The sequence below is a fragment of the Anopheles marshallii genome, chromosome 2 (genome assembly GCF_943734725.1).
Source record: "Anopheles marshallii chromosome 2, idAnoMarsDA_429_01, whole genome shotgun sequence".
NCBI classification, from domain to species: domain Eukaryota; kingdom Metazoa; phylum Arthropoda; class Insecta; order Diptera; family Culicidae; genus Anopheles; species Anopheles marshallii.
The window spans coordinates 77,787,957-77,803,400 of NC_071326.1; the positions used below are offsets into that span (position 1 = coordinate 77,787,957).

A 15,444-nucleotide genomic window follows, 5' to 3' on the forward strand; every position below is an offset into this window, starting at 1 on the left:
AACACTTTTTTGGTCGCGGCTCTCGCACACATTGAGCGATTTTTTTCGAGCACGAAATTTTGAATGTTGCTCGAACTGCGTTTATGGCACTAACGGAAATTTGGATAAAACTTTATGGAAAGTAATTACACAATAATTAAACGAGAAGGTCTGAATCCGTTTGGACGCATTTGAATTTTGCTTCAGCCGCTCTTGGCTTTATACGCCTAAAGGTATGCAATTAACGTTTCGCGATTGTAAAGTACAGGGTTCTTTCATAATGCGAATCGCATAACTTTAGGCGCTTTTCTGAAGAATTTTTGAAATGATTTAGGAGCTCCAAATCTCTGGAAATTATACCATTTCTTCGTTTTTAACAGTTGTGATGTGAGTGGTGATAAATTTTGAAAGTTTTAGCTTATACCCAAAAATTTATTTATTTGACATTTATTAAGGGTCTGATGAAACGGACTTCCTCTTGTTCTTCCTCTCTTTTTCTTCAAAGTTCACAGTGCGTACTTCAACTCGCTCGAACGCACAAATATCGAATTGTTAAAAAATAAAGATAAAAAAATAGTTATTAAAAAATAATTAAAAAATTAAAAAAATAGCTTATTATTGTGATAAAATCACAACAGCACTAAATGCACTAAATGTTCTCAGCTGCCATAAAAACGCATCGGAAGCAAATACACTTTTTTCCAAATAAATTTCGTTTATTACTTTATTGTTACACTTTGTTTTCCTTCTCAACTCGGTAGTGGGTTTGTGCCGTTTTATGTTTCTTCTTCTACCAACCATTTGGCTTTCGTTAGTTATCGTTCTCTCGATCTTCATCCTAACTGTGTACTGTTTCTGTTGCATGATTTGTTTCGATGTTTGCGGTTGCATTTTTACAAAACATTTTTTTGTTTTTCATTATTCTCGTCAATTCATACAAACGTCTCACGTCTGACTGCAACAACAATAACAAAAAAACTACACCATTGATTGGGACAAGGGTACAAGCGATAGGATCAGTGACATCGCACAATGTGAGCCAAATATGTAAAGTTGTGATGTAGTTGTTTCGCTCCTGTTTGACTTTAAGCGGACCCCTTCAAAAAAGCAAACCATTTCATGTGAATTTGCTTCGCCACAAAATCATCTCTTTCGTTTGATTATTAGATATCGATGTTTGTTTTTTAATGTTTTTTTTTTATCCACACATTTTGTCTTTTCTTCTGTAGCTTTGTTTTATGTATTGTTTTTCATTTGTATTTATATTTTATCTATTTCCTATAATGCATGTGTGTGTGTGTGTGTTGTTTTTTCATAAAAGATATGTGTATGTTTTTTTGTTTATACGTTACCGAGACAGGTTTTCTTATGTTTTTTTTATATTTCACCCTTACTAATTGTTTTGCTTCACTATTTACATGCGTTCTTGTTCTTTTCAAGATATCCTTCCAACGATAGCTACAGAATGTTTTCTTTTCTTCTCTCTTTCTCTCTCTCTCTCTCTTTCTCTTGCTCAGTTCCTATTAAAGTACAATTGCCTCGATGATTCCATAAAACGATGACATACTGTTTCGTTACGGTTGTATAAGATCGAACTAAAAATAGTTTCAATATGTATATATACCTATATGAGCTAATCGGTTGTTATACACATACGCCCACAGCATCCGATTGTGGAAGTCTATTGGAGAAGGAATTAATTCATTGCGCTCTATTTACTTGGAAACCATTTACCGTTCCGTTCTGCTTCGATTTTTTGTTTTCAACACTGTGACTCTACAGGAATGATATTTGGGCAAACAATCGCTCCTGTTTGCTAATCGTATTTCCATCTTTTTCCCTCTCTTTTTAGTACCTTCTCTGGCTAGTGCCCTACTTTTAGGTGCGTAATGCATGAATTTTAAAAGGCACATTAAGAGAAATCCTAGCATTTCTCCTTGTATTTTTGTTGTGTTTTAAATATAGTGGGGAGGGGATGTTTCATGACGCTTTCCATGCATAAACTACACGCTCTTCCACACAATTGAACTAATGCTTGTCAGTTGCAAACCGACAATACGACGAACGCAAAACGGTAAACCTAAGTATTACGATAAAATTTAACTGCGCACGCTTTATGTTTTTCAAACACATAAAATCAACATTTGAGCTATATAATTGTTGTGATTGTTTGGATGCATAGTAATCGTTAAAAAACGTTAAACAAATCTTCTCTGGTTTTGTTTTGTTTCGATATGCTTTTTGTTTTTCTCTGTTGGAAGAATTATGTTTCAGCGTTGCAACAGTATTGACGTAGTTCGATAAGTACAAGTGTATGTAATATAAACGAAAACAAAGTAATTAAATACAACAATCTCGATATGTTACGATAGCGGAAGTAGAGGAGTTCGTTCGTCGGAGTAGTTGCTCTCGAATGGAGTAATGGAGTTGACGATATGCGCTAACCATCAGTTGAGGGTAAAACTCTACCACTCTACGCTAAACCGTAAACGTACACCTTATCGAACGCTTCATTTGTTTCATTTGTTTTCGGGGTGGAAAAAATGGAATGATTCGTTTCTATATCTTACTTTGTAGTTTATCGTTTTGCCGGGAGATAATAGTTTAGTTACCCAACTTCATTGATATGTGTGTGTATTTCTACGCAAAATAAATCCACTTCTAATCTTCCCCATTGCCGTGCTGTCTCTATGTTTGTGTGTTTAAAAACATTCTTCATTCGTTTGGTTTTCCTTTTCCGGTAATAATTGCCTTCTTTAGTTAGATGTACTTGTGTTTTTTTTTTTGGAAGAAAACTCAGCTTTAAAGGATGTGTTTTTAGTATGCACTTTTAGTGTTTTTTGAGCAAATTTCAAACTCTACAACTTTTCATTCAACCCAACAGTTGAGATTATTTTGTTATTAATGGCCCAGCACCTCCGACTTCTGGAAGGATCGCGCTTACCGGAGTACTGCTTGCATGCGTTGGAGTTTTGTGTGTGATTTGTATTCCTTTCCTGTTTGTTTGTTTAAAGATTGTCTCATTCGGTCTCAGTTGCTTGTCCTGGGTTTTGTGCATTTGTGCAAAAGACAATGCGTTGAGTTTGGTTCTTTATATCATTTTTCGCTTGGTAGGTGTGTGCATTGGTTTTGAAATCTTCTGTAGCAAAGCCTTTACAAGATTGTTTTGTATGATACGTTTTATCCTTTCTGTTTTGCATCTTTCCTCTTCCATTTCTTCCCGGTTGACTTTAAACTTTCGTTTTACCGTTTCTCGTCTATTATTATTAACTATCGTTGCTCACTTTTAAACTATTTCTCTACCACTCTTCGATTCGATTGCACACTTTGCGCCCCTTTTCGATGCGTGCGCCATTTTTCTTCTATTGCTAGCAAGAAGTTTGCATTCTTACAGTTTGTTTTGTTTGTTGTATGGCAGTCACATAATTGTTTAAATATAATATTAAATTTTGTAGTCACATTGCGCAAACGTTTCCGCTAACTAATAAAACAAACAAACAAACACAAAAAACGGCGAATAAACGTTAATAGTCTTTAAATACATATATAGCAAATCAGCCCTTTTGCTACGGACCTTAAACATTGCAGGGTAGAATATTGTGAATAGCCGTAACACTATTACAAAGCAATCGTTTGAAAGAGGGCGGGGAGCAGAAGGCATCTTAAGTAACTACACAAAACAAAACACGAGCAAAACTGTACTAAGCTTGGAATGAAAGTCTCTCACTCTGTCAGCTGACAACGTTCCCTCCACAGTTCGGTATGTTTTGCATCGTTTCTACTTAAATATATACAGCAAGGGAAAAAAATAATTCACATTGCCACTTGCCGCCCTTTTTTTCCGCCATCAAAGTCTCGTTCACACTTTTGCTCCCAGGTTTGTTTTTCCTAATGCCAATTATCTTCATTGGGAGCGAAAGTTTGGCAAGTTGAGCGTGGTACAACGCGGCCATTTTTGTTTGTATCTAGCAGCATCTTTATCATGCGGCAGTAATAGAAAAAGAAAACCAAACAAAAAACCTTGGGAACTAAACTTTTTTTTCGGTACTAACACTTATAAAAGATCACATTAATTTAAAATCAATTCTATGTTCTCTCATGTTGGAGCGTTCCGGATTTGTAGACGTGGTGGTTGGAATTGATTGCTGGGAAGCATACCAGGGGGGAATGCGAAGGTTTCGTGTGTGCGTGTGTGTGTTGGGATTGGAGCACTGGTCCATTCCATCCGCGATGAGAGAGTCCGCGCGAGACTCATGGTGCAAATCCTGAGATTAGCTCCTGAGAGAGCGCTACCAGTACAGGTAGCGATAGTAGTTTTGGGGGTTGTTTGAAGATAACAGATTTCCACACTCCATCTCTTCCTGCCACATAATCTCCCTCTCTCTCTCTCTCGCTATGTTTATCCGGTGGTTTAGCTACAGCACCAGAAAGCCCTCACCGATCGTACCCCGAGAGTGGCTCGGATTAGGTGTCGTTGTGTTGTGGTTGGTCCGGCGGGACACTCACAGCTTGCTGGCGTCATAGTTCTGGAAGGACCACCGTTGTGCCTCCACGGCCGCATTGCAGTCTTGCATGATCAGCTTGTTCTTGGCCTCGTTGATTGCCAGACACCGGTCCGATGAACCGTGCCGCAGCAGGTGCGAGTCGTTCGAATAGTTCCAGTACTGGTTGCCCCGGGAACCGTGGCACGGGTACAGTACAACGTCATCGCCGGCGTAATCGAGGCACGCCTCATCCCGTCGGATCTCACCCGTTTTGCTCAGCATCCAGTACTAGATGAGATGGAAAGCGGGTCAAGTTGGCGAAAGGGAAGGGGAAAAAGGAACGTTCCAGGGGAAAGAGAGAGAGAGAGAGAGAGAGAACGAAAGGGGGAACAGATGATCACAAGAAAAGGATAGGATACGGGATGTTGAGGGTTAAAGAAAAATAAAATATATTAATACGTATATTCGTACAAAGGGACACACATACTACTTCCTATAGCGTAACAAAATGGAGCGTTCGGGAAAATAGCTTCTACAAGTACGGAAAGAGAATTTCATCTCGTTACGCCATTAACCCCCTTTTATCAGTAACGGTTGAAAATGAAAATGTAAAGTATACTCATTGCTCCACGCAATAGTAACGCCGAATTGGAGATCCCTTAGCGGTGGTTAGCAACCCTGCATGATTTACTTGTTGGCCTGATATTCGTCCTGCCGGATGTGTTTTAATATTTAGCTTTACGCTCTATTTCGTGTTAGTTTTCGTGTTATAAAGGGTAGTAGTCGCGTTTTCGACAGGTAAAAGATGGCACCCTATTAGTATGGTTCCACTGGCGGAGTGTGTTTGCTCGCGCTAATGCGCACACACAAGCAATCTAACCCGATCGGTCGCTTACACAGATACACGATGGTTTACGTTACGTACACGGGAGAACATATGCTGGTCGGGTGCGCCCACCTTGCCCTGTAAGGGATAGACGTGGACAGAACCAGGTGGATGGAGAAAGAAGAAAAACGTTAGATGAACAACGGATGTTCAAAAGGTTGGTTGGGTTGGTACGATCCAACCGGGTGCTGCCATGAACTCCGCGAACCGATGGGAACATATAGACACGTACGACAGCATGAGGTTAAGAATGAAAATGGAAACTCACAAAAAGGCAGCTCTTGCTAAATTGAAGCATTTTGTGCTTTTAAAAACCGCTTTCTAAGGAGATTGCATACTTTTAGGCGCGTTAAAATGAAACGCGCCTGTAGTTCTGCAATCTGCGCGACAAATTGCATTTTCTTGACTTTGAGTGCGTATTTTTTACCTAATTTAACAAGTAGGCTGCTTTCGGGAGCTTATTCACCAATTCCTTATCGATACACTTGATGTGTGAAATTTCGCGTGCGTGTTTTGTGCAGAATGATGTGTTTTTGAATGCGATGACGAAAACAAAACAACACATGGCGTCACAAATGAAATTCTCTTTTCAGTATGTAAAACTATTTTCCGTACTATCTCACTCTCTCATAGTTTATGAAGCATAGTTTTTTTTCGCTCTTAACATTGCCGCTGTTGTTAAACTACTTCCATTCGAGCGAATACATACAAAACAAAAGGGGAAAAAAAACAAAAGAAACAACCCATACCCGCGGATATGTAGTAGCGTTTTGCAATGGTTTTTCAATCTTAATAAAAAGCAAGAGGGGGGGGGAAATTGTAACAACAGCAGGCTGGCGGCAAAATTGGCTATTTACAGGACAGGAATGGTCGCATTTCAGTTTACCAATCATCACCACAAATTTTGTACTTCATTCAAACACTTGTTTTTTTGTTTCGAAAATACCTTCCATCGCGTAGAGCGTCACTGTGCTGGGAAAAACGGTTTCGATTTGTTTTTTATTTATGTAAATAAAACACTATAGTAGGAAGGAAAATAAGAAACAAATAATGTAGGTAGACAAAAGCTAAATCAAAACACGCAGGACATGCATTTTTATGCCGCTTCGGTAACAATTTTGTCATGTCAAAGTGGGAAAGTGTACCGTCCATGAGTACTTTCGCCTTTCCTTCTAACCGTCCAACCGTATCAAAGTCGTTGTTATTTTTCCAAATGTTTCAGTCAATTTTGGGTTGCCGTTTGATCAAGGAAACGTTTCCAACTCGCGTTTGTTTAAATGATGTATGACACTGGTCCGTGGTGCTTCGGTGATGGATCATGGTATGAATATCGCGTGATCGTGAGCTCTACGTTTGTGCGTTTATTATTGCGCGTTTGGTACCGCGGTACGGTGAATATTACGGTGAACACTACACAGAGAGTCGTGACATTCGAGTATCGTGAATATGATCGGGAGGGGTTTTGTTTTATTCGGGTGAAAAATGCACGTTGAATTTATTTTTTGCATAATAACAGTGGTGATGTTGGCACTACACTACGATGAGTAATGTTTGCATATTACTCGAGTTCTAGAGTAACACGTTTAGGCGATAGGAATATTATAAGCTTGGTATGGCTTAATGATGGTTCACGTAATAAAGGAAGTTAGTATTAATGCATTGTTCGTCTAATAATACATGCCTACGAAGCGATTAATCGAACTAGATCATAATATAAAAAAGGAAAGCAAAGCGAATTAGTATTGCCGCATCACCAAGTATCTTCCATTCGTAAATTAGCATTAATTGTTGAGCAGTATTGGTGAAAGGATAACGCTCTACCCATTCTCATGTGGATGATGTTTGTCTGTTAGTCTGTCTGTGGTATGTTTGTATGAAGTGATTAATTTGGAGCCAATAAGTACGTCCGTACGTTCGCAGGGTCCTGGTAGTTAGTGGTGAAGCTTTGTTTGATCCATTACCGGCCGAAATATGGCTACCACTGTCCATTAGTCCGAGTAAGTGTTTCAGGCGAAAAACATATCTTTCCTCCGCTTGCACACAGTAAACCGTCCAGTGTGTATGGCGTGTGTGTGCGTGTGTGGGCAGTGTGTAATATTTCGTAATATACGTGTGTGGTTGTGTTTGTGTACGTGTGGGGTTTTTTTTTTCGTTTGGTGTACAGTACCTGGTTGCCGCCGGCCTGATGGCAGGGCCAAATGCCCAACGGCGAATGCATGTCCTCGGGTTTTGCCGCCGAATCGATACACAGATTAGACCACAGGTTCCGAATCTGCCCAGGGAGGGTGGGGTGGGAGTTTTGGTTTGGTACAAAAAACAAACAGAACAAGAAGTGTGCGCCACAAACAAGGGAGAATTGTTTTTTTGGAAAAGGGTGTGTGCATTTGTGGAAGGCAACAGCACAGCACAGTGCACAATCATGAACGAAACACAGTGACACACATACAGTACGATTTGACAAGAATGAAAAAAAGAAAAGAAAAAAAGAAAAATGATAGAATTAAATTGTGAATAAACCGTTCTAAAAACAACACTGTGCGGCTTCAAGGCAACGAAAGACTTGCGCGATCGCGCAAGCGAGGAACTGAAAAAACAAATTCGTCGATAGTGAAGATTGTGCCCGATTTGTGTGGAGACGTGACGATTGGTAGCCTGTTTTGCTTGCTTCTGTTACGCTCTGGCATATGAGGTACTAGACGGGATATGCAAAAGGGTTATTTACTTGATTGCCACCCTGATTGTGGCACGGGTAGAGTCCGACCGGTTTCCGCAGGTTCCGCTTACCGCCGGGCGCATCCAGGCAGGTTCGATTACCGTAACCCATGTTTCTTACCTATATAAGTTTCATAATTTAAGCATTATTTATGTTTTGTGACTTCAGCTACGAAGATGGCCATTGCTGTTGCTAAGAGCGAACCCAAATAAGTTCACGAAGGAACAGAACATTTTAAGCTCCATTCCCGCAATAGCCATCGTCGTTGAAGAGTACATCGGATAAAGGTTATGTATTTAAATCTTTTCATGTCTTCTACTGAAACAAAAAGTAGGACCAATTGTATGGATCGCATCAAAAGCGAACGAATCATTACCTCGCCAGAAGCAACTGCATCACCAGGCACGAACAGCTCCGGATAGATGTTGTCCAAGTACCATCGGAACGATTTGCAACCAAGCTCTTCGCGTAGCTTCTTACGCGTGCTCACATCACCATAATCGCCCTTATCATTACCAATACGCTGGTAGTAGTACTGTGCGTACTCATCCATCCACACCTCAGCTAACCGGACCGAGTTACGCTTGATCACATTCACACCCGTTCGCCACTGAAGAGAAAGAAGACGTTACAATCGCCCTACTGAAACTGTTCGACTATCACCACCATCTACCTTGTACGGTGAACGTTTCCGGAAGATGTGACCAACGTGCGAACAGGGCACAATCTCTAGCGAGCCACCGCACATCCACGTCTTGAAGGAGAGCTCCAAATTTTCACCACCCCAGATGTCGAACCCGGAATCGTACGTGCCGAGCCGCTCGAAAAATACACGATCGATCGCAAACAGACCGCCTGCCATCGTCGGTGACCAAACGGGTTCCGCAGGACTCTAAACGAATGAAACGGATGTAAGCTTCAACGGAACTTGTGGATGGAAATCGGTTGTAAAATCCCGTACCTTATGTTTGCGCTTTTCACGCTCCGGTACAGCGTGCCAGTTGAACTGCAGGTTCCAGTCGAAACCGCCCACATTAACACCACCCGAATCGCGATAATGATACTCCATCGTGTTGTCATCGATGACGTCAATCACAGGACAGACCACCGTTGTGGAGTTACGCGCGATTCTATCAAGCAACGGCTCCAACCATCCTGTAAGTTGATAAGGGAGAACATTAGCTCGCGGAAAAATACGTCGCTTCGCGAAGAATGTCTTTCCACTCACCGATAGTACATTCGCAGTGAGAATCGAGATACGTTAACACTGGAGCTGTTGCATGTCGGGCACCGAGCAGACGGGCACGGATGAGTCCCTCGCGTTTCGCCGCACGTACGATCTTCACCTTCGGGTAGGCGAGGAAGTATTCCTCCAGCTGCTTCTGTGTGTGAGCTGTAGGGCAGAACCAATCGCATTATTTCGGTGCGTGAAGTGAATGGGAAGCGGTACAAACGCTTACGCATATCAGAGAAATCGTCCACAAGTATCACTTCCTTCACCAGATGATCGGGTGAACGGTCGAGTACGGAATGCACGGTACGTAGCAACACCGACCACGCCTCGTTGTGGAAGCAAATGATGACGGATGTCGGTGGCAGATCTTCCATGTATCGATCCGTCTCTTTGCACCAAGCGTCCCGCGGATCGGGCAGCGTTCGCCGGATGGAGATCATGTCCGCCACGTACTGGTTGAAAGCGTTCTTGGTCCATCCTTCATCGACCAGCTTTTTCACGTCGGGCGAAAGTTCCTTGGGCAGGACGACCGGTTTTCCCAGCTCGCCCGGTCCATCGCTTGGTGGGGCAATCACACCGGGCAGCACAAGACCTGAGAATAGAAGGTGAGAGGTGAAAATGAAATTTACCACACCTCCCAGTTATCAGCCTGAAGGTAGGCAATTCGCAGCACACATCTGTTATACGATACTCACCACCTCCATGGTCTTGTCCTCTGTTTGGCTTTGACGGTGTTGCTTTCGCGGTCTTCACTACCGGCGGCTCATCGACGTCCGGCTCAACGCCACCGACTCCTGCCTCGCCGTCATCACCACCATCCTCCAAGCCGTTGTGATCGACAAAATTCACATCCGCCGCATGGTCCGGCACTACCGGGTCCTGCCGATCCGCGTCCAACCGTGCGTTCTCGATGAACTGATTGAACTTGTTCCGGATGCCCTCCAGCGGTAACCGCCGGGGAGTTTCGTATTCCATCGCACCTCCCCCGCTGGCCGCACCACTGCCGCTACCGCTCGGACCCGTCCGGTTTGCATCGTCCGAGTAGAGCACAAACACAGCCATAAACCACACCACACCGCACAGGGCGGCTAGCTTTAGGAAGGAGGATCTCCGTCTACCAAGCAATGCCATGGTGCTGTGCGAGATGTAGATCGGTAGAAGTTGTTGCTTACTGTAACTAATCCGCGCCTCGAAGCGATTACGCTAGTAGTGAGTTCTTCTTTGATGCTTTGGGGCAGAAGATACGGCCCTATGAAAACTGGTAGTGGTCGAGTGTTACGTTTTCAACAACGTACACTCACCTGTACACATCTCCGTTCCGTGTGTACACTGCAGATCTCACGCCCGCCCAGCACGGGGCGGAGGTCACGGGTGAAATGAGGCCGATGTGTGGTTTTTATTCGCCGCAAAAAAAAAAGTGATTCCGATTTTTCGTCAAGTTTCGGTCGTCGCATAAAATTAGCACCGCCGCGCCAATGCCGTTGCTCCTAATACCGACTGATGATGCATCTGTTCACCACTGTGCGATGGTGATGTTTGATATGTGTGCTGCAATCGCTGCAAATACAAAAGTAGAAGAAAATGGGTTTAAAGTCAATGAAATGTGCATTAAATCGTTCACAATTAGCTGCACGCTGTTTGATTTGATAAATTCAATCAAATGGGTTCGCTTATGGGATCTAATGTCCGACGGAGTCCGTCCGTGTTGTATGTTTGATTTGTTCGTGCATGGTTTTCCCTTTGCACGAAAATGTTGGTACATCGTTTGGAGATTTTACGCCTCAACGCGCGCATCGCTTGCCACAGGCCGGAGCTCTAGAAAAAGATCGGCATCCCGATGCCATCACCTGGGGACCGGGCGGACACAAACACGGAGACGGTGGGTTCGTTTTTTCATGCTTCGACTGGCATGCATTCCACCGCGCTGGATGGCTCTGTCTCTCTCTCTCTCTCTCTCTCTCTCTTTCCCTCACCGTGCAAGGGTTGAGATAGGAACAAGTCTAGCGAAAGTATAGACTCTCGAGAGATTGCTGCGTGGAAGATGCGAGTGGGAAGAAGCACCGGTCATCGGTTGCATAGTTGGTGTGTTTGTTGTTGAGTAGAAATAGAAACAATAGATCGTATCTGTCAGGAGTTGGGAGTCGATTGCGCAATGACATCTTAACCGAGAGATGCAAAGAAACCGTAACCGAAATATTTGACCATAGGCAAAGAGATGAAGTTTTGACCATTGGAAGGAAATGTTACACATATTCAAGCGTAAAGTCAATCACAGCCAAGATAAACGTATGTCTATCGGAACAATTTATTGCAGCAGTGCGGTTGGAATTGCATTGTCGGCTTCACATTCGCCAAGAATCCACCCTTATAAAGAACTTCACCCTCTTAAAAACGGTAGCACTTACCGAGCTGGTTGTGGTTGCAATTCGTCTTTCCCTTCTGCAATCGGTAGCGCGAAAGCTCTAAATTGCATAATTGGCACCCTTCGATCGAATGGGAATAGACACCGCGAAACCTACGCCACACACAATCATCATAATCATCCGGTTGCGTTACAACAATCCAGAAACAGACAACCATGCCCGGGGGGTGTTCGGGGGATCTTGTTGAGGAGGCATTCGCAAATTGATACCTTCTTTCTGAAGCGGGTGCTGATTCGTGTTGTGTCGTATGGAAAGGAAGGCGCGAAAGTGATGTGTTATTAACGAGCATAGAAGCTCTTGAGTGCAGGAAATGGATTGGTTTTAAATAGAAGGATTTAACATCTTATTTGTGGGGCTGTTGGATCGATTTAAATTTATGGGTCAGGCAAAATTTATGATTTATTATGGGATTTATTATATACAATAGCGCATAAAAAATATTCTCTTAAAAGGAATTGTAAACTTTGATAAATGTTCCGCGATTATTTGGTCAAAAATTTCAAGACCCACAAATAATGAAGTTATAGGGGATTCCCTTACGAAAACACAAATGTCCAGTGCATTGAAGCTCTGTTAAATAACAGGCGTTATATTTTGAACCAGATTTCGTCACATTATTTAAGAGTACTTGACGAAAGTTTTTAATGAATTTTACTTGTTTTGATAAATATTTTCTTTAAAAAAATTCTAGTATCATGATTTTTATTAAATTTCACTGTTTAGTACTAAAGTTCTCGGCTAGTAGCATCGTCTTCCATATTGTGGATTTCAGATTACATTCGACTAAACGCCGGTGGATATCGAAAAGTTTTGTTCGTCATGTTTGCTAAGAAATTCTCACTGGAATGCCGGAAAAAGTGGAAAAAGTGCATTCTTATGTATTAAAACAAAATAATACTCTCGCTCGAAGATGCTTTTTCATGAAAACACTCCTTATCCTTTATCTGAGATAGTTTTTTTTTCTTTTTAAATACTACAAAAAGCAACTTTTTTGCGATCTTGTGAATAATCATACGCCTAAAGTTAGGCAATACAGGTAACAAAACAGTTATATTTGGATTAACACGACTAAAACGTATTTTTACTTGAATTTTTTTTAACACATTAAACATTAAAAATAAGGTAAACATAAACTATCAAATGCACCCATCGGCATGATCAGCAGCATCGTATTAAGTTCCTCGGGGAAGGGATGCTTGAAGCACACCTGCCTCATAGTCCGATGATGCAATACGATGTGGTGTGTCACATAATATGATTGAGCATGCGAAAACAATGCGAATGAGAACATCATCCAGTCGTGCATGATGCATCGGCTCTCACGCCGATTGCAAGACCCAAGACGCCACAGCAGTGCAGGTGACTTGAGCGAAACACATCCAACCCCTGTTCGTACGCGAACAGAGAAAGCCAAAAAGTCAAAGGTTACATCGCACGAAAGCATCATCCTAAGAACCGATCCGAAGTAGCGGCATTGGAAGAAAGGGGCAAAAAGGGCAAAACACAAAAAAAAAAATCCGATCCCAAACCTACGAAAAAAAAAAACACAATGATCGTCATAATTATGCGTTGAGATTGAAAGTTATCGCTGATGGGAATTTATTTGACGGCGCTGGGAACGACGTCGGTGCACGCGCCCGGGTCCTGCTGAACCGGGAAGATGTCGTGCCGGAGCCATACATTTTCGTTTTCCGCGGTTTGACGTTTTGTTTTCTGTTGGTTTTGTCAGGGAGCTGCTTTTATTTTGTTTTATGTTCGGTTTGGTGGAGGACAGCGGTTTGTTACTTTTCCTTTCGGGCGGCAGTAATTGAACCTCCAAATTGCCCTCATGTAGGTTATGATGGACCATTTTGTACGACGCAGAAAGTGATAGGACACAAAGGCAAACAATGAACCGCGAGGAGAGAGAGAGAGAGAGAGAGAAAAAACACACGCAGTAAAGGAAAACAATCATTTTCATCTTTTTTTTGTGTTTGTCTCTCGGCAGTTTACCCGAGCGAATTGTTGTGTACAGTTTTGTTGTGCAATTTATTAAATCCTCCCATTTTTCTTCCTCATTTTGATAGGTTTTTCCACCCCTTCCCGTCCCCCTTTCTGGTTTGTTTTGATTGTACCCTTCCCTTCGCCGTCTGTTGGCCCCGGGTGGCCAAGACCGGATGGATGAGTATGGTGAATTAATATTGATTGACGGGTGCCATTGCATTGTAAGCTCACTCATTACTCGATGAATGCAAATAAGAGTCTCATCGCTGTGTGGATCGGTAAAGCGCCGTCCGATCTGTGCGGAATTGTGGGTTCCACGTTGCGCGCAATTTAAACACCAAACAGAGTGCTGTCCTTTGCCGCTTTCGGGGAGAAAGGGGAAGGGATGATTGATGAAGAAAAAATCAACCCTCCAATCTCGGTTCAATTTTGCAGCATCGAATTTCGTGTGATTCACAAATTGGCACTTTCGGTCACAAACCCTTGAGAGAGTTCATCGATTGAAATTCAATTTCAGGAGGGTTTTTTCATTTGCATTATACCCCTCCGCCGGGCAAGATTGCTCCAAATCATCCATCCAAAAAGGACAAGGTCATGGGAAGAAATGGTATACACAAACGTGACCAGTTCGTACATATTAAACCCTCCATTACCGTTACCAGGCACCCCAAATGCGAACCATAATGTTTGCCCTGTTTTGGAGTTATGGTTTGGTTTACAACAAAATTAGGCATTACTAATGTGCTTCTTTGCCTCGATGAACCTTGGAATTATTTGTTATGTGATGAAATCGTGTGTGCGTCGAGTGTGAATTAATACCTCTTCAATGTCGATTTACTTATTTTCGGTGCAATATTTTCCTCTGACCTTATGGAAAGATTTGCCCAAAAGTATGCAATTTGCTTCACAAAGTTTTCTTACTCTATCTTCCTTAAATTTACACCTTTTTTTTGGTGTAAAGAATGAATAGAGTTCTGCAGAGTTCATCCGATGACAGCTAATGAACGCTTGATGCAATTTGGGGCAATGCACACTGTACACTTGTGCTATACTGAGTTCCAAAAATGTTGTACTTTTTTTTAAACTTCTCAGCTTAATGCCATACGGAGAATATGTTCTTTTTATCAATATTTATCAAATGAAAGTGTCAAACTTATTATTAAATGACACCTGTTGATAATTTAAGAATATCTTTTTTAACATCTCGTCGCACAGCTTTGATAAATTATCTTATAGTTTTAGTGTGTAAATTAAAGGTAAAATCAAATCCAAAAAAGTAAAATACGATTTTTTTTTGTAGGTACCACGACTTCTGAACATGTCGAGATGAAAATACAGCGAAATCGTAAAAAACCGCGTAAGTAAGAATTCTCTTTATAACATTGTTTCTAATTTGTACTAAGCGATCGATCGATCTATCATTTTCGCATAATGAAACACTTACTACACTGAAAGTTAATATTTCTTCGTTTACTTCAACAATTAGAGTAAACATTTTATTTAAACTAATTTTAATAATACTAAAATGCAACAACAAGTAAGGTAAACTGCCTTTCCGATCTCACGGCGATAAAGAAAAAGTTAATTTTTTATATATTAAATATATTAAATCATATGGTTAAAAACTGGACGTTTAAAATAGTTTGGAGCCATTTCTAAATTTTTTAGATAATATGGATTAGTAAAAGGCCATTAAGGGATTCTAACCAAAAAGCTGACGACCGATATTGTCGTGAACAGAA

At 41.7% G+C, this 15,444-nt stretch overlaps 1 protein-coding gene across 1 annotated transcript; it reads right to left on the reverse strand.

Moving 5' to 3' along the window:
- Positions 1-4,481: 4,481 nt before the first annotated feature.
- Positions 4,482-10,427, reverse strand: LOC128708519 (putative polypeptide N-acetylgalactosaminyltransferase 9). Its single transcript, XM_053803498.1, has 9 exons — positions 9,992-10,427; positions 9,523-9,888; positions 9,291-9,455; positions 9,024-9,217; positions 8,736-8,954; positions 8,439-8,672; positions 7,517-7,621; positions 5,389-5,427; positions 4,482-4,751 (listed from the first exon to the last, which is right to left on the reverse strand). The coding sequence occupies exons 1-9, from the start codon at positions 10,425-10,427 to the stop codon at positions 4,482-4,484; spliced, it is 2,028 nt and encodes a 675-aa protein (XP_053659473.1).
- Positions 10,428-15,444: the final 5,017 nt, after the last annotated feature.

Bases quoted from the DNA above. Each gene is read 5' to 3' on its own strand.
- LOC128708519 (XM_053803498.1), bottom strand. From the start codon at position 10,427: ATGGCATTGCTTGGTAGACGGAGATCCTCCTTCCTAAAGCTAGCCGCC. The intron at 9,218-9,290 runs GTGAGTGGAAAG...ATCAACTTACAG, and splicing joins TCACTGCGAATGTACTATCG to GATGGTTGGAGCCGTTGCTT. The intron at 8,955-9,023 runs GTACGGGATTTT...TCATTCGTTTAG, and splicing joins GTGAAAAGCGCAAACATAAG to AGTCCTGCGGAACCCGTTTG.